At 50.1% G+C, this 22,341-nt stretch overlaps 1 protein-coding gene across 1 annotated transcript; it reads right to left on the reverse strand.

The window, feature by feature from the left end:
- Positions 1-315: 315 nt before the first annotated feature.
- Positions 316-4,892, reverse strand: LOC143837007 (uncharacterized). Its single transcript, XM_077336401.1, has 2 exons — positions 4,659-4,892; positions 316-2,160 (listed from the first exon to the last, which is right to left on the reverse strand). The coding sequence occupies exon 2, from the start codon at positions 2,118-2,120 to the stop codon at positions 786-788; it is 1,335 nt and encodes a 444-aa protein (XP_077192516.1). The 5' UTR covers positions 2,121-2,160; positions 4,659-4,892; the 3' UTR covers positions 316-785.
- Between the last annotated feature and the right edge of the window lie 17,449 nt (positions 4,893-22,341).

A 22,341-nucleotide genomic window follows, 5' to 3' on the forward strand; every position in this document is an offset into this window, starting at 1 on the left:
TCTCAATACAAATGCAAGCAGGCCTCTGGCCTCCCCTTGTAGGCCTTCCAGCAGTATCTAGGGAGAATCTGGAACAGGATCTGAGGGCGGACCATGGATCAGATCCAACAGGTTTGCTGGTTTAAACCTTTGCTGGTTTAAAGATATTGCTCCAAAGCAGGTTCTTTTTTTGCTCATTTGTATTTACTCCCGAGATTTAATCTCTGGAGTCTCTTGGCCTTATTATTCCATGGGGGGGGGGGGGGAGCAAAAACTCCAGCCAGACACTCTTGGATAAACACAGAGACGCTTTGCTCCAAAGTAACACCAACTTCCTCTTTATTGCAGTAAGCAATAAATAACAAGCGATCCATTTATTTAGAATGGGGTTACATCTCTTCGACCCACATGGCTTAAAGGAAGCACAAGATTAAGCCCGAGGAAAGAATAGGAAAGGGGGGATCCGGGCGGGCACTCCCAAATGCACACACAAAACCTTTAATGTGCTTTCAAGATTACATAACCTGAACTCCAAACCAACAGAGATTTCGCATGGGCTGTCAAAGTAACCGAGCCCCGCTACGTTACATGCACAGAATATTTCCCCCACCTTCCTCCTCAAAAGCAGGAACCAAAGTATATTTTTTTCCTGACGTTTTTAAGCCACCTGATGACCTTATGTAGGGGTGGCTCTCCAAATGTCTGTGGACTGCAATTCTCAGTGCTTGACAGGGGCTCCTGGGAATTGTAGTCCACAGACAATTGGAGAGCCATAGCTTGCCCACCCCTGACCTCAGGCCTTTACGCTACTCCCACGATTTCGGTTCCCCGCCAGCTTCTTTCTCCGGGGATGGCACCTCCTCCTCCTCCTCCGGCTTGGACGACTCCACGTCCATGTCGATGACCAGATCTGAGGATCCTTCGGAGCTGGACGTCTTCGGCAGATCAGAGTAAAGATTCTTGAGGTAGTTGACGAACCCGCCATTTTTGCTCCGGTCTGTGCCGGACGCTGCTGGTGGCTGCCCTGCAGCAGAAGCAGCAGCAATTGGCTGGCCCTTGGAGGCCAACTCTGGAAGAGAAGAGGGCGACACACGCTGTCGGGGAGGCTCAGCAGTCGAAGCACAATCCCCTGCTTCGGAAAGGTCGGCTGGGACGTCCGAACGGGAAGAGCTGGCAACGGCCCCTGGCGCAGCAGCGCCGATCGACTCTGCTTCGTAATCTGTTTCCCAGTCTTCTCCCTTCTCCTGAACGACTGGTTCACCGCCTGCAGGCTTGAGCGGGAAGCTGGTTGATTCTTCTGTTCCTTGATCCCTGGGCCAGCCCACTTTGGCGTTTTCCATCGGTCTTTTGGCGTCGGGGGCACCCCACGGCGGACGAAGGCCCCTCTCTTGGGTTCTTTTGTTGCTCGTGTAGTTGGACCCGAAAGTGGAGCCGTCCTTCCTCACGTCTTGTGCGCCTGACCTCCAGGAGGCAGGGTAGCCTGTGTCGGGTCTCCGGTCACCCCTGGACCTGCCAAAACTCTCCCTCCTGCCTTGCCAGTTGTCCCCATTATCCCGCCCTCTTCTTTCCCCGCGCGGCTTCTCCTGCCAGCCTACTGGGGACTGGGGCCTCTTCCAACCTCCTGTCGGGCTGGTCCTTGGCCAGCTTCTCCCATCCCTTCGATGGCCGCTGCCATCTCTGCTGGGCCTGTCTCCGTGGCTCCCCGAGCCCCCTACACAGCTGCTGCAATCTCCTCCGTACTGATGGGTCCCACTGGGCTGGGAAAGGCTGTGGCAAGCTGTCGGGCAGCCGCAGCCACTTGGAGCACGCTGGGCCGGTGGGCCATGGTGGCAAGGGGAAGGAGACCCCTGTACGACTTGGACGGGCGCGGGGGGCAGGGCGCACTGCGCTCCTCTGGCAGCGCTGTTGAGCAGGAACAAGAGGACGTCCAGCCGCACGGGCACCATGACGGAGGCCTGGTTGCTCGGGGACGTCACATGACTCCAGGAGGTCTGGTTGCTCGGGAACGTCACATGACTCCGGGAGTAGGGCTGGAGCTCAGATGACCCGGGGCACAAGGGTTCACCGGAGGATGAGCAGGGAGACCCATGGACTGGCTTTCCGGTGGCAGAACTGCTGTGGCCTGGGTACTTTTCAGCCATGATGGGGCCTTCAGTAGCGCCGATAGCAAGAATCAAGGAGCTGCACAGAGGAGGATAAAACAGAATGCATCACAGCACTCATGCAAGGGAAATCTGCTTTTTCCTAGCCATCGTGCATTGAAAGAGTTGGGGTCTTCCACCTTGCATGGTCCTATCTTGGCAATGGAGGTGAGGTCGGGGCTTTTGGTCTGAATTCTTATGAGGGCCACCCACTGCGGAGCAGCACAGGCAGAGAGAAAAGCCAAAACTTATTTAAAAATATTGCAAGAAGTTTGTATGTAGTTGGTGAGTGGCTGGGCCATATTCTAATACTGCATGTATGAAGAAGTTGGTTTATGTACTCCGCTTTTCACTACCCAAGGGATTCTCAAAGCGGCTTACAATCACTTTCCCTTCCTCTTCCCACAACAGACACCCTGTGAGGGAGGTGGGGCTGGGAGAGCCCTGACAGGACTGTGACTAACCCAAGGTCACCCAGCTGGCTGTATGTGGAGGAGTGGGGAATCAAACCCAGCTTGCCAGGTTAGAGGGTGCCGCTCTTAACCGCTACACCAAGCTGGCTCTCTATGTAGTTGCTGACTGGCTAGTTCATATTCCCATAATGAATTATGAAGCAGCTGACAAATGTATTATGAAGCAGCTGTATTCTAATAACTCATGCATGTAGTTGCTGATTGGTTAGCCCATATCCTAATAAAGGTAAAGGTATCCCCTGTGCAAGCACCGAGTCATGTCTGACCCTTGGGGTGACGCCCTCTAGCGTTTTCATGGCAGACTCAATACGGGGCGGTTTGCCAGTGCCTTCCCCAGTCATGACCGTTTACCCCCCAGCAGCAAGCTGGGTACTCATTTTACCGACCTCGGAAGGATGGAAGGCTGAGTCAACCTTGAGCCGGCTGCTGGGATCGAACTCCCAACCTCATGAGCAAAGCTTTCAGGCGGCTGCCTTACCACTCTGCGCCACAAGAGGCTCTTTATATCCTAATACTGCATGTATATAGTTGCTGACTGGCTAGGCCATTTGCTAATGCAGCTCCTGACAGGCCTGTATTCTAATAATATGGCTAACCTGTATTCTACTACAGCACTAGCCAATCAGCAACCACATACTACTATCTCAGTGGTTCTCAACCTAGGGGTTGGGACCTTTCACTGGGGTCGTGGCAGGGCAAGCAGCTTGCCCGGGGGGGGGGGCGCCATCCACACAACAGCCTTGTGAGGCAGATCGAGACAGAACGTCCGTCTGTCTGGAGCAGCGGAAAAGAGTGAGATCAGCATGGTGGGATAAGAGGCAAAGCTGAACTGAGAAACCCAGGGGGGGGGACAATTTATGTACAATCATGAACAATGGATCTTCACCCCAGTGGTCAGTTCTGGTTTAATGTCTGTGAAAGAACCCTTGCATAATTTTATGGTTGGGGTCACCACAACATGAGGAACTGTATTAAAGGGTCGCGGAATTACGAAGGTTGAGAACCACTGTACTATCTGGTCACATACAACTTCCATGTTAGAGAGCCAGTTTGGTGTAGTGGTTAGGAGTGCGGACTTCTAATCTAGCATGCCAGATTCGATTCTGCCCTCCCCCACATGCAACCAGCTGGGTGACCTTGGGCTCACCACGGCACTGATAAAGCTGTTCTGACCGGGCAGTGATATCAGGGCTCTCTCATCCTCACCCACCCCACAGGGTGTCTGTTGTGGGGAGAGGAATGGGAAGGCGACTGTAAGCCGCTTTGAGCCTCCTTCGGGTAGGGAAAAGCGGCATATAAGAACCAACTCTTCTTCTTCTTCTTACCAAATCAACAAGCTAACTCACCTGCAGCCCATCTATATAGCATTTTTCCATGCCCCCCGTCCCCCCCCTCAATGGGGGCTACCTGACCCTTGCTAAGGGGATCCAGGATTCTTGCTGGAAAAGCAAGTTAATCCTGTTACAGTACAGAATCAAGATTGATTGATTGCAAATGTCAAAAACCTCGTGGGCACCTTATTTATTTCCCGGCAACAGGAGGTCACCAAAGCAGCCTAAAGTGGGAACACCAACGCAAGCTGTGGCAAACCACCCTTGATCATCTCTGACCTTGAAAGCCCTACAAGGTCCCTGGAAGTTGAGGGCCCTCTTCAACCCCACCAACAAACCCACAGGGTTGTGCCATTTCAGGTGTCTGAGTGCCCCCAAGCATGGGGAGGGGGAAGGGAGTGAAGAACAAACCTCTCCCTTCAATGGAGAGACAGAGAACATGGAGGATAGAGATCCCTCTGCCTACCATGCTGGGAAGACACAGACCCCCAACCCGGCACAAAACATGCCTGCAGCTCCCCTCTGCACGCCTGATTCTTCCCTCCCGGGTCTTCGGCACACACAGTGGTGTGCCTCTACTACCAAACTGCCATAAAGACACTTGATAGAGAGAGACAATGTGGTTTCAAAACTTAGGTTTCAAAAGCAAAGCAGGGCTTGACTGCCGCCTACGGGGGCAGCCCCTAAGGCCAGTTGATCTGTCCAAATTCAGGTGACTTAATCCCGATACAAACCACCAAGTTAAAAATGAAGTCCAATCGAAGTTGTTGGTTTTCTAATCCCATTTGTGCGGCGTCTACTTCGGGATCCTTTCCTGGTGACCGCCAAGCGTTTTTTTAAAAATGGGTGGGGCCATATGGGCCTTTTCTTCAGCAAAGACTCTGATTGGCTATGCAGATTTTTAAAAGAAAAACGCAGTTCTGGCAGCAGCTGTCTTCCCGGCAAGTTCTTACTGTTAAAAACAGTTTGCATTCAAACCGAAACGTTATACTGTGCTGTATTATGAAAGTTCCAATGACAACCGCCCTGAGCCACAAGGGAGGGAGGGATATAAATATAAATAAATAATCGTTGTATGGCTGATATTAAGCGGCCGCAGCTATTTTGGGGTTGGCTCCACCTCCCACCGCAGTCATTTTGTAGCTGCACCCACCATGCTGGATCGGAATTCCCATGGTGCCTTTCGTCTAATTCAGGGGTAGTCAAACTGTGGCCCTCCAGAAGTCCATGGCAGGGCGAATGCTGGCAGGGGCTCCTGGGAATTGTAGTCCATGGACATCTGGAGGGCCGCAGTTTGACTGCCCCTGGTCTAATTCACAGAGTTTCCAAACTCAGGTACATGCTGATGTGTTCCTGGAACTGCCTTTCCCAACTTTTTTACTGTTGAGAAACTCTTGAAAAAAATCCTTCAGGCTTCGAGAAACCCAAGAAGTGGCTCAATTACACAGAATATGGTTGGGAAGCAGACCTGTGGACACGCCCATCTGGGGCCCCTCCCCTTCCCACCCCCTCCCGGCTCATCATTGGCTGTTTCGGAAGGGGGAGCGGGTCAACATGACCACACGTGGTTATATCACTCGATAAAAGTTTAACAAATTTTAAAAAATGTTAAAAATTAATTAACTCTCACCCATTCAGGAAATCCACCCAGGGCCCTCAAGAAACCCCAGGGTTTCACAAAACCCTGGTTGAGAAAGCCTGGCCGAGAAGAATGATGAAAGTTCCAGTGTCAACCACCCCGAACCATAAGGGAGGGAGGTATATAAATGTATAAATAAATAATCTTCCTTGCATGGCTGCTATTAAGCACATCTTTCTCTAACAAATAAGGCCCTTTAATGCAAACCCAGGCACATAATCTTAGAAACCATCACCTGACATTTGAGAGCAGCAGCATATAGATAGATAGATAGATAGATAGATAGATAGATAGATAGATAGATAGATAGATAGATAGATAGATAGATAGATAGATAGGCAGGCAGGCAGGCAGGCAGGCAGGCAGGCAGGCAGGCAGGCAGGCAGGCAGGTAGGTAGTCAGGTAGGTAGATCCCTAGTCATGCAGCCTGCATGGTTTTTGCACTGGCAAATTTCCATGTTCTTGGAGAGCAATCACTAAAGCAAGGATTTTGCTTGGATTTCTCCATGCACTTCCTGGCCCAGAAGGACCGGCTGCAGTTCCAAACCTTCAAACTATTCTTCGGTGCTGCAGGCTGGTCACTGAAAAGAATGTACATTTGCCTTTTCAACACTGCTATGCACAAAGAGACCCACTGGGCCACACCCGAAATGCACATTTTTAAAAAATTACAATATTTGATAGTGGTAAGATTACTAGATGTCTTCTTTTCAGAGGACATGTCCTCTTTTTTTGGTGTCTGTCCTCTTTTGGGCTCTTTGTAAAAAAAAAAAAAGGATAAAAATGTCTTTTTTACGTGTTGGAAGATTGGGAGTCATCTTTCTGTGTAGCCACAATCACAACTTAAACAGCGGGGGTATTAAAACCAAGATTCATCATAGTGATCACTTGTTTGACGTGGTCTTTTGGGAAATATGTCCTCTTTTTTGGTTTTCAAAATAGGATGACCCTAACAGAGGTGCAAACTTAAATGGACTCTGGGGAATGGTAGAGGACAGGAAGGCCTGGAGGATCATTGTCCATGGGGTCGCGATGGGTCGGACACGACTTCACACCTAACAACAAGAGCGGCTAAGGCAGGCCTTCCAAACCAGGGTTTTGTGAAACCCTGGGGTTGCTTGGCGTCCCTGGAAGGGTTTTCTGAATGGGCGGGAGCTAATTCATGTTTAATATATTATTTTAATTTGTTCAACATTTAATCAGGTGATATGACTATATGTGGCCATGGTGACTCAACCTGCCCCTCCCCAAAAGGCCAGTGATGGGCCTAGAGGGGGTGGGAAGGGAGGGGCCCTGGGTGGGCCTGTCCACAGCTGTTTCCCAACCCTATTCTACAGGATTGCGCTACTTCTGGGGTTTCTGGAAGCCTGTGGAATGTTGCAGGGGTTCTTCAATACTCAAAAAGTTGACAAAGGCTGGGCTAAGATTGCCACTTAATATGATTGCAACCATTTCACAGGTTTTGGTATTCTTTTTTGGGGGCGCGTTAGGGTGTGCCCTTGGAGCCAGCGGGTGCCCCTTCGGTAGGGGAGGAGTGAAGCTGGGGGGTGGGGGAACGGCTGGAGCCTCCCCTCGGAGGAAAGGCGCCCCGGGAACTTTACCTGTAGTCCGCCTATTACCTGCGAGACGCCCGCCCTGTCTCAGTGCCCGGAGCGGAGGAAGGCGGGCCGGGGGCGTGGCTTGCGCCAGGGGGGCGGAGTTCAAGCATACACACCAACAGCGCGGAACACCGAAGCGGTTCCGGAAAACTGCAGAATTTGGGAAGAAACAGCCTCGAGAGCAGCTGCTGCAGCCGATAGGGGCGAAGATGAAATTTTGCAATTCCCCCCTTCTGCTCCTGCAAACGCGCTGCCACCTTCTCGGCCGCGTCTGTTGCATCCCCGACGGAAGAAAGGCTAAAAGCTCCAGCCGGGGGGGTGGCAGTGGGACAGAGGCGGGACGATCCTAAAGAAGGGGAAATAAACGGGGAGCAGGTGGCAGTCAAGACATCGGCGCTAGAGTTGGAAGGGAGTCCCCCAGGGTCATCTAGTCCAACCCCCCCCCCGCACAATGCAAGAAACTCAACTACCTTCCCGCCCACAGGGGCCCCAATTCCATGCTAGAGCAGAGTGTTGTCTTTTTGTAGAACTGGTTTATTCCCACCCCACGCCCCAACACACTGAGTTTGGGAGCCAGTTCTGCACAGGAGGCAATTTCGTGGAGGTTGCATGGCCCGAGTCCCGTGTGTGTGGGGGGGGGGGGGATTTCGCATTGTTGCGGGACGCCTCTTAGGGACGTTCGAGGGTAGCAAAGGTTAGCTGTTCGGCAGGGAGCCCCCTCGTGGCCACCTGCGGGAGTGGTGCAGGTGCTTCGGAGGTGCTCTGGAGACAGGTGACGAAATCAGAATCATATAGTTGGAAGGTACCTCTAGGGTCATCTAGTCCAACCCCCTGCAGAATACAGGAAATTCACAAATAGAATAAATAAAGATACAGGCAATTTCCGCACATCAGTAAAAATAGCATTATGCCATCTGAATGGCGTAGCGCTAAATCATATTGCGCCTCCCAGCCCCTCCTCACCTTTTTGCTGTCTCGCCTTTGCCTTCTTTTCATGCGTCTTACCCTCCACATCATCTGCTGGGAATGGCAGAAGAGAGCAACTCGCCTTATATGTGACTCATTTCTGCCTGTCAATCAATACAAATACAGACAAATTGGACAATTTGTAGTGTCTACAATCAAAGAGAGAGATAACCCATCCCTAGGCTACTAAGGATATTTTCAAAATTTGCACAGAATCGTTCTATGTTGCTTTATTGTAATGTAGATTCCAACCAGAATGGTTTCTAAATATATCCTGTTTTCAAAGGGTAATTTTCCTCACTGGTTGTCCTCTCACTTGTAAGTATAATGGTAATCCAAATACATAAATAATAGATCCCCTGGGAGCAGTTGGATTACTAGCATCCCTACAGTACAGAGTAAAGTTTGGTGTATGCTTTAAACCGGGAGTCATCAACCCCCGGTCTGTGGCCTGGTAGCGGGCTGCGAAGGCCTCGGTAAGGGGCCAGCGGCAGCCACGCCTGCCTCTCCCCGCCCCTGCAGCAAGAAGCTCACCAGGCCGTGAGAGAAGCGGCCGCTTTGCTCATGGCCCGGCTAGCTTCTTGCTGCGAGAGGGGGGGGAAGAGGCAAGTGCGGCCACCAGCACACTGGCAAACACAAACGCGCATGTGCGGGGCTGCCATGCATGTGCATTAGCACCCCCTGGTGGTGAGAACACGCATGCACAGCAGCTCCGTGCATGAACGTTTTCACCACTAACACGCATGCATGGCGCCCGGGCTCTTCCCCACCCCCGGAGGCGGTTCTCAACCATAAAAAGGTTGGGGACCGCTGCTTTAAACGATTTAATAAGAATTAATAGAGGTGGTGAATTATCTGTTTGGATTACCATTATACCTACATGTAAGAAGACAACCACTGAGGAAAGTTACCCTTCAAAAACGGGATATGTCTAGAAACCGTTCTGGTTGGATTCTACACTACAATAAAACTACATCGAACGAAGAGACCTTTTACTTTACTTTTTTTCTGTACTATTTTGAAAATATTGTTAGTAGCCTAGGGATTGTTTTTTTTTTCCTTTGATTGTCAATCAATCCAGGCAACCAATCCCCCTTCTCCATGTTTTCTTTTTTAGTCATACTTCTCCGTTGAGACGCCTATGCATAGAATCATAGGTGCATAGTGCTTTTTGAATGACACCCTTTATGGGATCATGAGGCCTTTGATACTTTTAAAAATTAATCTTCCTGATTTTTTGGGGGGGGAGAAAACTTTGGAGAGGCACGCTTTGGGTTACACCTTTGAAAAAATAATTCTTTTATTTCTGGCATTGCCTGCATGCTTGTCCGCCTATTCGTTGCTCTAGGACAGCAGTTCTCAACTGTCCTCACGCCGCGACCCCAACTGCAGCGGCAGGGGTGATGCATGCATATACGCGGGCAGCGTGCACAGGTGCGTTTGCGCATGTGCGTGCACGTAGGTGCACAACAATCCGGAGGTGGCCAGCGCCATGGCGCCGCCGCCACCGGCCACCACCACAGCGGCAACCCGACATGGTGACCCCGCGTGAAGGGGCCAGGTGACCCCAAATGGGGTTAGTATCTCAAGGTTGAAAACCACTGCTCTAGGATGTTAGCCATTTTTAAAAAGGGATTCCCATCCCCGGGTACAAGGGAGAAGGAGGCGGGTGTGAGGGCGGGATGAGGCAGCTGCCTTTAGCACGTTTGAGCCGCCATACCTTCCCTCCGCTGGTTGCCTGCGGATTGCTCTCCAGTAGCTAGCTCTAAATAGGTGGGTGAATCCACTTTATACGATTCCCCAACTAGCGCTTTAAAATGGAGGATGTAGCCAGCCAGTTACTGCCCAGATGCGGGAGGTTGTCAACGTCTTGCAAAACGCCAAAAATATGGCGTCTTCATAAGGTTAGCATTTCACTATTGTTTATCGGGTGCGGAATTGCCCAGTGTACTCTCGTAAGACAAACTGGGTTTCCGTTCCCCTTCAACTGGTTTCTGAGGAAGACCACTTTTCACATCACTGCCCAATCATCGTCACAGTTTCATTCATTGGAAACTGCTCTGTGGTTACGGGAGTTTCGCTTAACAGGGGAACCCTTGAATCTTTACTAACAGGCAGAAAACCTGGGGGCCCACATGAAAGCATTCGTCTTTCTGTTGGGCTGCCTCTTCTGGTATTGGGCTTGCCAATGTCCAAGTAGGGCTTGGAGATCTTGGAGAACCGTGCACATGCACGGTTGCAAAGGCGCATGTGTGGCTCTTTCGCGCATGTGCACATGCGTGGGAGTGCCACACATGTGCCTTTGCCGCTGCACATGGCCTTCGCGGCCCAGTGGTTTGGGACCACTGCACTACATTGCTCTGACTCTGCATGCAACAGTTTGTGCTTTCCATCCCGATATCCCCTGCAGGAGTGTCTGTTTTAACAAAAACACCAGTGGAGGCAAACAAAGTCAAAGCAGATTAAATGTGACATATATTATTGGATCCCTTGTCATTTTTTAATGATAAAAGGCACTGTCAGGGCACAGTTTGGACAGAGGGAATGGCATAATTCAGCCAGAAATCATTTCATTAATTTATTTATACCACCACAGACCAGGATATAGAAATTAGGCATGGTAAAACATTAAGATTTTTAAAAATGTCGGGGGATGTGGAAAATAAAATTGGCCCTTGTCAAAGATTTTTCGGCAAAAAAACGGTAGAGGTGCTTTGTTTCCTTCTGGTGGGCTTGAATCACGTGGGCCCAAAATTTCACTGTCCGTAGAAAGACTGGAGGCTTGTCTCCCCTGAGTAGGCCTTTGGGCCAGTCTGCTTCTGTTTGGCATCACCTCCCTTCCAGGAGGGGGTGAATAAGCTTGTTACGGAAGTCAACAAAGCAACATACGCTCCATAGTTTCCACCTCCATTAATGGGCAGGTGCACAATCTCTCTGAGGCTGGCCTTCTTTTATATCTGCCCTGCCGAAATGCTGTGGGCATGGCCGAACAGCTTGCTAATGTTCGTACGTGCCTATATTGGTTGCTGTCAATTGATGAGAGGGAAGCAGCTGGTGTTCATCTATATCTCGTGGATGGCAGTGAGAGAAAGGCTGGAGCGTTTGCGAAGTCCATTTGCCTTTTGGCATCTTATATATTTTTGCCTGAGAATTCACTTTGCCTGATCTTTCCCCAGTCTGAGTAGAATCTGTCCCTCCTCTTCTACTTTTGGAAACGGTCATCTTCCCACCCAAGTGAACCTGTGGGCTGTTTCTGAGGGCGTCTTCGTTCAAACATGGTGAGATCTTGTGAGGCCAGGTAAAACGAGTCGGGGCTGGGATCGGGCCCCAGGGCAACCATGAACTCCCCAGTCAGAAAAGAAGGCCTCGGGTGGTCAACAGGAGAGAAAACAGTTCTCTTGTCGTGAGGTTTCTCCAAGGTGATTGAAGGAAGGAGCTGATAAGAAAAGGAAGATTCTGGTGGGTCTGGGGAATCGTCGGACCGCTAAACTGGGACCGTAATGGAACTCCCAGGGCCATTCCACACAACGTAAATGTAGCAGAAGTCTTACCTTTGGTAAATGCTACTAATTCAACATTCCGCATGACGTCGCACACAATCTGCAACACTCCTGCAACACTCCCGCAAAAATCACTTTGTTGTAGCGCTTTTCGGGAAATCGGGAAAAGTGGATTCCCCCTGAAAAAATCGCTACACTTCTGAGCACAAGCTGCAACACATCAGCAAAAGACATGTGCGTTCTCAATGTAGAGGTAGAAAGAATGTCCCTCCCCCACTCTTGCCCCCGAACTTCCGGAGAAGTTCCGGAAGTTCGGGGGCAAGAGTCGGGGAGGGACATTCTTTCTTCCGGAGAGCGCCATTTTTTTTCCTTAGACGGGTGAAAGCAACGAACGAGTGAGGCTTCTCTGGCTAAAGTCCCTCCACAGAAGTGATTAAAAGTTAAACAAAGCTCCCTACTGCAAGTGTCTTTGAAGTTCCCAAGCACAACACAGCCCCCTGTTCAGCACTGCCCGTAATTTTGACCACAAATCGCCCCCATGGAGGGGGGGGATTCTTTTTTTTAATTGAGGAGCATGTAAACGATTAATTGCCAGCTCCTACGCCAGCAAAAAAGTTCTTTCCGAAACAAAGATTGAACACATATTCATTGCAACGGGTGTGTTTGCGTTTTTAAAAAACAGTTCTTAAAGAGAAAGGGGCTTTTCGGGAGCATGAACATAACAGTCCATTGGCTGTTCCGTTTGATTGACGGCCAGGGGCGGGAAGAAGCACAGAAAAATATTGCTTCCTTCGTTGCGATTCCAGCAAGACCGGAAACATGTGGGGAATGAATACAACACTACTGGGACTTCTATATTCTACTAAAAATAAAGGTATGCGAAATGACGAAATTCCACTATTTAATATAGCGTTTCTGCATTCTGAAAACACTTGGCAACATTGGTCCTTGTGCGGAATGGCCCCCAATTTAGCCACACCCTCCTGCCTTCTGTATCCCGCACTGCAACACCAATAAAACTTTTGCGAACCCCAGGGGTGCAACTACCACTTCCTAGTTTGTCTTCATTTGTCCAGGATGGGGACGGGAGACCAGACCACTGGGGAACGCTGCCTAAGCATCACACTTATTGGTCAAGTGACGCGAGCTGCTTCCTAAGAGAGATCCTTCCTAAATGGTGTAGACTTTGGGGAAATGGAGCCACAAAAGCCAGAAGCTGTGGCCTGGGGGACCTCAGTGGAACATCATGCGACCTTCCACAGCAATTTCTTCAGGGGAACCAGTTTAATGTCACCTGGGGATCAGCTGTAATCCCATGAGATCTCACAAACTCTTCTTCGTGCCAGGGTGTGTGGGGCAGTGAGAGAAGCCCTCTTGAATGCCAGGCAGATTAGAAGAGCCCCAGAACCCCTGAGGAAAAGCAGTAGCAACCCGATTTTCATTGTCCCTGGCTACATCCGCCATGGAGTGGGGGCCGGGGCTGCCATCTGGGCTCCTGTGTTTCCAGAAGAAATCCCTCCTCATTCCAGCTGTTTGTTGGGTGACCTTGACTGACCTGGGCCTCTTCAGCTTAACTGCCTCCCTGTTGGAGGGAGACACAGGATAAGGGTCTGAAAGCTGTTGGCCCAGGAAACGGGCTGGTTAAATGATTAATAACCCTCACAAACCACGAGAGTGGTCCCTTTAACGCTACTGCTCTGTATTTCCCCGTAACACTGCTGCTCTGTATTTCCTGCCCCCTCCAGGGTGTCATTTTAAGAATTTGTTTCACATCTCGGGTGGATGAAAGTGACATGCAGCCAAGAGGGTCGCCAACTCTGGCTGGGGAAATTCCTGGAGGTTTGGGGGCAGGGCCTTCAATTTGCCCTAGAGTCAAAGGTAAACCATAGAGTTCTCCCTCCAAACCAGCCAGTTTGTCCTGAGGGAATTGATCATGATTTTCTGGAGATCAGCTGGCATTTGGGGAGAATTCCAGGGTCCACCTGAAGGGTGGTGGCCCTATTTCTGGTTTATCTAAGGACTAGTGGATCCTTTAAAAAAAAATTAATGTGGGGACAGAATCTGGCAGCACGGCAGTTTACTGAATCGCAGCAGTCATGTCAGCACTGGGACAAAGGGCCGAAGCCAAATCCACTCTCCAAATTACTAGCCTGGCGATAAAACTTTATTTACACCCTGCCTACCCCCTCAATGGAGATCTAAATCGACTTACATCCTCCGCTCCTCTGTTTTGTCCTCACAACAACCCTGCGAGGTAGGTGAGGGCAAGAGTGTGTGATTGGTGAGCTTCCAGAGCAGAGCACGGAATTCGAATCCAGGTTTCCCAGATCCAAGTCTGATACTTCAACCATGATACCAAGCGGGTTCTCGTGCTGTCTGGTTTAGGATTCTTCATACAGGCAAACAGTTGTCAGCTTTTGAAGTGGCCATTGTAACTGTTTCCTTAACAGCCAACTGTTGGGTGAATTGTCAGATGTAGAGCCATTCCCTGGAAGATTTAACAGGTATATCTTGATTTGATCTCCATTAAAGATGCAGCTGTTGGTTAGGCCTCCCCCCATCCCGCCCTGTCTGTCAGATGGGAACCCCCCCCCCAAAAAAAAAAACACTCAGAACATTGTCGTAACAGGGGAGGAAGCATTCGAAAGGATCTGAAAGAGAGCAGGCCTTACTTTCTGGTTCCAGTGAGGACACTGCTAACTAAAAGAAGGGAGCCTTGCTGGTCTCACAACTCTGACCTGGCTGGATTTATACTTTACTTCCTAACTCTGCACCCCACCCAACTATTGAATAACTCGGGGTGGTTTACTGAAGGCTAACCTGATTTATCCTCACAACAATCCTGCGAGGTAGGGTAGCCTGACCATGAGACCCCGGCCGAGGGAAGATTTGAACTCGGGACTCCCCAGTTCAAGACCAGTGCTAGACCCACAGCATACTGTCTGAACAAACTGGGTTGTTGGGGGCGGGGTTGTATTTTGTAAACTGCTTTGAGTTTCTGTAAGAAAGGCAGACTATACTTGGACAAAAACAAATGAACATATTAGATTGGCAATTTGTATCATGCAGTGAGGATTTTCCACTGGTCTCTGCTGCTGTCCCTGGGCTACAGAACTTAGGAGGTGAAGGTGCTCACAGAAGGGACATTGGTATTTGCCATCTCGATAAGGGAAGGTTTTGAATACTATTGTGAAAAGATAATTTGTAAAATGCTAATTTACAGGCTGTATATAAGTGTTGGAAGCTACTGTGGGAAGGGATTATCCTGAAAACGAGTGGCAATCCGGCTCTCATTTTGTCTCTCATCATCACATCAAGGAGAAATTTACGGGACTTGTAGCCTTCCCCATCGGCTGTATCCACAAATCTCCAGGATTTTCCCAACCCAGAGATAACCACTGTGTTTCGGAGGGTCCCGTCTCTTCCCAAACAACTTCTCTGTCTAACCCAACCCTTTTCAACCTTTCTACTATGGAGGAAGCCCTGAAATAATTTGTCAGACTTCGAGGAGCCCCAGAAGTGATGTCAGCTGGCCACGCCTCCTTGTCTCACACCCACCCACCCACACCCACACCTCGATCCTGGAAGTGACATGTCACTAGAAGTGACATCACCACCACCTTCACAAGTAGACTTGCGGACTTTCCAGGCACAAAAATCATGATAGAACTTGTGCCACCCCCTCCCTCTTGGGGCGATGGCCGTATTTTGCCCACCCACGCAGACTGACAGGTTTCCTGAATGCTCTGTAGGACCAGATGCCTCCGGGTGACTGGTTGAGACTGCTGGTGGAGGACTGGCAGTGCCAGCTGTTGGCCACCACTGCTGAAATCGCTCCCCAACACCCTGTCTGCCCTCACCTCAAACATGCCCGCTGGTACACTGGGGAGCTTCGGGAGAGGAAGGGGGAAGTGAGATAGCTGGAGCAAGCGTGGAGGAAAACTTGCAACGAAGCTTCAAGAACATCCTATTGCATGCTTATGAAGGAATATGAGATGGTGGTGAAGCTGGTGAAATAAATGTTTTATGCCACTACCATCAGGTCCACAAGCTCTCACCCGGCATAATTCCTTAAGGTACTTCAGTCCCTCACCACTGTTGAGGAAGGGTGTCAAAATTTTATTCAATTGGATCTGAGTTGTGAGACATTAGCGAGCTATCTGTTCCACTATATATTTCTGGTAATGGATTGGAGATGGTCTCATAGCTTAAGTGTCACTCAGCACCTAACACCCACTCAGGGCAGCTGTCCCTCCCCTGAGTGCCTCCTCCTACAACCGGCTTGCCTGTCTATCCAGTGGCCAGCCAATCGCCTTCCATACCATACCCTTGATCACCCCCTCCTCCTTCCATTTCCCTCAGAGGCTTGGAGGCTGCAGATCCCTGTTGCGTGAGAGCTGCCCTTGCCAGTGAGTTCCCTGCCTGGGGGCCTCCAACCTGTAGCCTTTCCAGGGCCTGGGGGGAGGGAGAGGCCATCTGCAGAGTTCTTCCACACACACACCAATCTAGCGCCCATTGTATTCCTGAATGCAACGGGCTTCGTCCCTAGTTTTGTAGATAAAGTCTTGTCGCTCTGCCATAACCTACCTGCCACACTTAACACAGAAAGGGAGCTGGCGGCCCCTTGGCTGTCTTGGGAAATAATATTTGATGACTTCAGGTTGTTCCCTCTAACTGGAGTGGGTGAGCTGCTGGGGTCAGTGAGGGCAACCAGTTGCCTCCTTGATCCCTGGACATCCTGGCTACTCAAATCGAGTGACCAGCAGATAGGAGTCCCCTTCAGGGATATTATAAACCCCACCCTGTCTTCCAGGCAGTTCGAAGGGGCACCCTTTACTGAAGAAACCAGAAACTGATCTTGGCACCCGGCCAGTCTCGCATCTTGCATTTCTAGGCAAGGTGGTTGAAAGGGCCACTACGAACCAGCTCCTCTTCCATACTGGATGGAAGTCACCAGGATTTGTGGCCCCCACATTAAGTTACACCACCCCATGGCCTCCCTAACGTGCCCCCAGACATGACATGTCATGGGAAATGACATCACTCCCCATGAGGCGGGAGAGACAGGATTTAGCTTAAGGCGGGAGTAGGTGTGTAGGCTCCACCCCCCTCCCAGGTGCAGAAACCACGAGGGAACTCAGCCATGCTTTGGAGGGAGGGAGGCAGGAGGGGAAGGCCGTGGACCCCCTCTGGAGCCGGGTGGGAATCTCTGCTCGTTTGGCCACCCCGTTGGAGTTAATGGGAAAGCTTCCCTGTTTCATAGCAGATGCTGTTGAGGTCATAGCATGCACAAAGAGGGAGGAGGAATTGATGCAAGCCATGCTCATGGGAGAGATGGAAGGCAGCCTCCACACTGCCCGTGCTTTTGAGTCATCGCCAGCCCTGCCTTGCTTCGAGATCCTAAGAAACAGTTCTGCTCGGGGCCCTGCTTTATTTGTACTTCACACACAAGGAGAGAGGAAGCAGCCGGCCTCCGCCCACAGCTGTGATCAAGCGGTTAGAAGGTGCAGGTCCTGTGGGAGCCTATTTTTGTTCCGCTGGCCCGTCCTTGTATTCGTGCTTCAGGGCCACACACAGCCACAAAGCTCCCTGCATGTTGCTCCCTTCCAGGTCATCACTGGCCAGCACTCAGCTTCAGTGTGAACTTCACAGGTACGGCACAGCGCTCTGCTTATAGGGTTGTCTGTTGTGTCTGCAGCTCTGCCGAGGACCAAGCTTGAGGTCCGAGGCAGGATCGTAAGCCTGCACTGTAATTCATCAATGCGTGGCTAGATCCTGTCTGCCAGATCCAGTCAGTTTAAAGTGAAACGAACCAATAGCACGCAGGTGGGAAGATCCATTGTGGGGCTTGTGTATACAAGTTGGGGTTGGTTCCAGGGGGTGGCAGGTTAGAGTGGATGAGCGAGAGGGTTGTGAGTGTCCTGCCTAGTGCAGGGGGTTGGACTAGATGACCCAGGAGGCCCCTTCCAACTCTATGATTCTATGACTCTATGATTCTATGGTTGTGGGTTCTGCTTTCTCGTTGTACCATGCTGGGATCCTAACGAAGAGCTCGAATCACTTCCATTGTCCATTTCCAGATTTAACATTGTCGATTCTGGATTAGAATTTCCCTGGCAATTTAGGGAAGGCTGGAGTTGAGAAGAGGAGGGTCTCCAGTGGGCTCCAATGCTGCAGACTCCAACCTCCAAGCAGCCATTGGCTCCAAGAGGATTGATCTCTGTAGACTGGAGAGTGGTTGTAATTCCACTTGAAGATCGGCACCTTCCCATAGAATCAGGGAATTATTTTGGGCACAGTCATAACTGCACAATACACTGTCCCCATGCCCTCCCCTCAATCCTGGGGCCTTGTCCATCTATACCAGGGGTAGTCAAACTGCAGCCCTCCAGATGTCCATGGACTACAATTCCCAGGAGCCCCCTGCCAGCGAATGCTGGCAGGGGGCTCCTGGGAATTGTAGTCCATGGACATCTGGAGGGCTGCAGTTTGACTACCCCTGATCTATACCCTGCAGTTTCCAGTGGCAAAGGCACGCACACACGCTCACACACACACCTGTTTAAGAATGGGTAAACAGTGGGGCTAGGGAAGGTGCATATCCCTTCACCCCACCTGCTATGGTTTAAATAGGGGCCCCAGATGCTTGGGAAAGGAATTTGTTGCTGCAGAGGGGTGACTGGCTGATCTCAAGTCACGGAGGGCTGCTTGACCACCCAGTGTGGCCTGGAATTTCCCGTAGAATCATAGGGTCATCTAGTCCAACCCCCTGCAGAATGCAGGAAGTTCACAGCTACCTGCTCACCCACAGTGACCCCAATACTATGCACAGATGACGCCCTTCTCCCCAAAACCAGAATCCCTGGTCAGTATGGCCTGGAGGCCATTTGCCTCCTGACCCCAAAGTGGCGATCAGCATTCCCCTGGGCCTGCAAGAAAGGTCCAGGCACCAACACAATTCCTTCTGCCCACCCACTCACAATCTGTCTAAGTTCACAGAATCAGCATTTCTGTCAGATGGCTCTCTAGCCTCTGCTTAAAAACATCCAAAGAAGGAGAACCCACCTCCTTCCTTCATCACAATTGATCTCCGGATTTCAGCAATTAGTTCCCCTTGAAAAAAAATGACTGCTTCAAAGAGCAGATTTGATGGTATTGCACTGCGGGAGTTGAGGGAGGCCCTGCTTTGACACTGCTCTCCCCATTTGGGGGGGGGGGTTCAGAAAGCAGGTGGGAATCACTCCCAAAATAGCTGCTTTCAGTACAATCCTTAACCATGCTGAACCTTCCCTGCCCTTTTCTGCCCAGCCTGGTGGAACTCTCTGCCGGCTGAGATCTGGACCCTGTGAGGTTTACTACAGCTCCACAGGGCCTGTAAAAGTGAGTTGTTCCACCGGGCTTCCGGTTGACGGAAGGTACCTTCCACCATTGGCCTCCTGGTCAATTCCCCTCCCCCTCCTCAAGCGACCTACCCATGGACTGTTGGGTTCATCTTTGAAATCTAAGATGTTATTCGTTTTGACAGTTCTCCATTATATTTATTCTTGTGGTTACTGTGAGCTGCCCGCAGACCGCTGTGGGATGGACAGGCTATAAATCGAATTTATAAGCACACAAATTAATAAATACCCTCGACCCCCAAATCTGGAGAAGACTCTTGAGAGTCCCTTGGACTGCAAGGCGAACAAACCGGTCAGTCCTAGAGGAGATCAGCCCTGACTTCTCCTTAGAAGGCCAGATCCTGAAGATAACACTCAAATACTTTGGCCACCTCATGAGAAGGAAGGACTCCCTGGAGAAGAGCCTAATGCTGGGAGCGATCGAGGGCAAAAGAAGAAGGGGACGACAGAGAATGAGGTGGCTGGCTGGAGTCCCTGAAGCAGTCGGTGCAATCTTAAGTGGACTTCAAGGAATGGTAGAGGACAGGAAGGCCTGGAAGATCCTTGTCCATGGGGTCGCGATGGGCCGGACACGACTTCGCGACTAACAACAACAACCCACAAATCTCCAGGAATTTCCCAACCCAGAGTTGGCAACCGTATGCCCAGTCCAGAGGACAGAGCCAATGACTGTGCAGTCACAGCATCGCTGCAAATTCCTTGCTGTTATTGTCCAAGGCAGGCGGGCTTGAGGAAATGCAGTTCTTTCCCTTGGTGGAGGCTGGCGGGGTGGAAAATGCCACGGCAGCAAGTATTCCTTCCTTCTGCTGATCTGCAGTAGTAGTAAAATGCTGGGCCCTCTGGATCTGCGTCGGGAGGTCAAATGAGGAAGAGAAAGGCCTTGCAGAATTGGGGGGGGGGGGGAGATGAGGGAGGGAATGGATAGAAGAGCCTACAGGGCTGTGTTTCCAAAGAGATCTTACGCGGCCGTTTTGGCCATAAATTAAGCCCTAGCCCAGGGGTAGTCAAACTGCTGCCCTCCAGATGTCCATGGACTATAATTCCCAGGAGCCCCTGCCAGCGAATGCTGGCAGGGGCTCCTGGGAATTGTAGTCCATGGACATCTGGAGGGCCGCAGTTTGACTACCCCTGCCCTAGCCGATTCCACTCTCCTACCCTCCCCTGCTTCCCTAATGGTGTGGCGATGAATCGATGGGTGTTTGGCTTGTAGCCCAGGATGGGAACAGTCTCATGCTGGAAAGTGCTATGTCCAAACTGAGACAATTCTCTCTACGGGGTGTTCTTAGGATGGCCACAGCCAGTAACTCCCGCTGGTAGCCGTCTTGTGGAGGGAACTGGGATGGAAAAGACAAATGGGGTGGAAGAGAAAAAGGGGGCGGGATCGAGTCCTGTTTTTTTTTTTTTGCAGATATAACCAGGTAGTTAAGAGCCTCTTGTGGCGCAGAGTGGTAGGGCAGCAGACATGCAGTCTGAAAGCTCTGCCCATGAGGCTGGGAGTTCGATCCCAGCAGCCGGCTCAAGGTTGACTCAGCCTTCCATCCTTCCGAGGTCGGTCAAATGAGTACCCAGCTTGCAGGGGGATAAAACGGTAATGACTGGGGAAGGCACTGGCAAACCACCCCGTATTGAGTCTGCCATGAAAACGCTGGAGGGCGTCACCCCAAGGGTCAGACATGACTCGGTGCTTGCACAGGGGATACCTTTACCTTTAACCAGGTAGTTTGTTAATTAACTTTTTGAGTGACCCTTTTCCTCTCCACTGGTTAAGTAAAATGCCAAAGAAACTTTATACTATGGGTCTGGACATCTCAACCCTCAGCATGCAAGAGGAAAGGGTCATGCTAAAATCAATATCACAGGGACTAGAAGATCAGTATACTCAGGTTTTAGGCTCCTCTAATAACAGGGTATGTTCTCCCAGTTTCTGGGATATTCCTTCAACATACGAATCCATGCCCATGTATTTCCAAATTTTGGGGAGACACCCGTTAAGAAGAGCATTTCTAGTAGCTCTCTTAAACATCACTTAGGCAAGAACTGTGTTTTTGATGGGGATGTTTCACCTCACATGTCCAATTTACACTGTCTAAAGCTGTTCTTAAAAAGCATGTCCTGATAGCACAGGTTTTAGCACCCTATTTGAATGAAAGGGCCACAGGGTCAGTAGCAAGATGCCAAAGAGTGATAAATAACATTAAGTTCAGTCCATTGGGAGGTATCGTATCCAAACAAAAGATGAAGTAACTTTCTGCACGTTGAAGATCCATTCCACTGTGATATGTGCCATTGGCACATATGTGTTTACTGTGAAACTTTATTCAGGCATGTTGCTGATTGGATTTGTTTTTGCTGGTTGCATGATTTGTGTTATTTATGTAAATCTGACTCTAATTATGACACTGAATAATTGTAGATATTGACAGGCAATCACTGATGAAGATACAGAAAGCTGAATAAGAGTACCTGGGACCGCGTTTTGGTTGCCGATGTTTGCGAATGAATGTGTACTGATAAGTTGCAAATTAGAAATACATTCATTAAATAAGAAAAAAAAAAGACCTTCATACATTTGTGCCATTTGGATTTCGATTTGTGACTTCTGTGGTTGTTCACGAGAAATCTACAGCGTTCTGTCTATTCTACAGTTCTCTTTCACAAAGCAGTAGGTTAAGAAAATTAGCTCGGATTGTAAAATCAGACAACTTTCCCTGTCAAAGTCAGACAGCTTTCTCCGTCTGATAGTCGGTCAGACAGCTCTCTCACTTGGTTTGAAAAGGGAAGTCAACCTGGATGCCGTCAATTACTTGTTTTTAATATTTAATAGTTATGTTATTTAACTGGTTTTACTGACTGTTGTGAAGTGCCGGAGACAGCTGGGCCGATAGGGGCAGGTTATAAATTTGACAGATGGAGGATGGATGGATAATAAAATCAGAGTCCAGTAGCACCTTTAAAGGCCAACAAAGATTTATTCAGGGCGTGAGCTTTTGAGTGCAAGCACTCTTCCTCAGACTATGAACTCCTTACGTGACAGTGAAAGAAAGCATCACCCACAAGGGCAGAACAGGGCAAAGGTAGATCATTTGTTCTAGCTAGTTCTAACTCCACCCACGTACTCAAAACAGTTGGCAGGGGCCGGGAAAAGTATTCGGGGCTGCCGTGGTGCCCACGGGTGCCACATTGGGGACCCCTGCTTTAAACAGAAATCTTTCATATCCCTTTCCTCCGACATGGTCTGTTCAACGGGAGAGGCTGAGGAATGAACCTGGGGCCTTCCACATGCAAAGTCAACCTCCAGTCCTGAAAAAAAAAAT

The sequence above is a fragment of the Paroedura picta genome, chromosome 5, assembly GCF_049243985.1.
Source record: "Paroedura picta isolate Pp20150507F chromosome 5, Ppicta_v3.0, whole genome shotgun sequence".
NCBI lineage: Eukaryota > Metazoa > Chordata > Lepidosauria > Squamata > Gekkonidae > Paroedura > Paroedura picta.

Excerpts from the sequence above, each read along its gene's own strand:
- LOC143837007 (XM_077336401.1), bottom strand. The coding sequence starts at position 2,120 with ATGGCTGAAAAGTACCCAGGCCACAGCAGTTCTGCCACCGGAAAGCCA.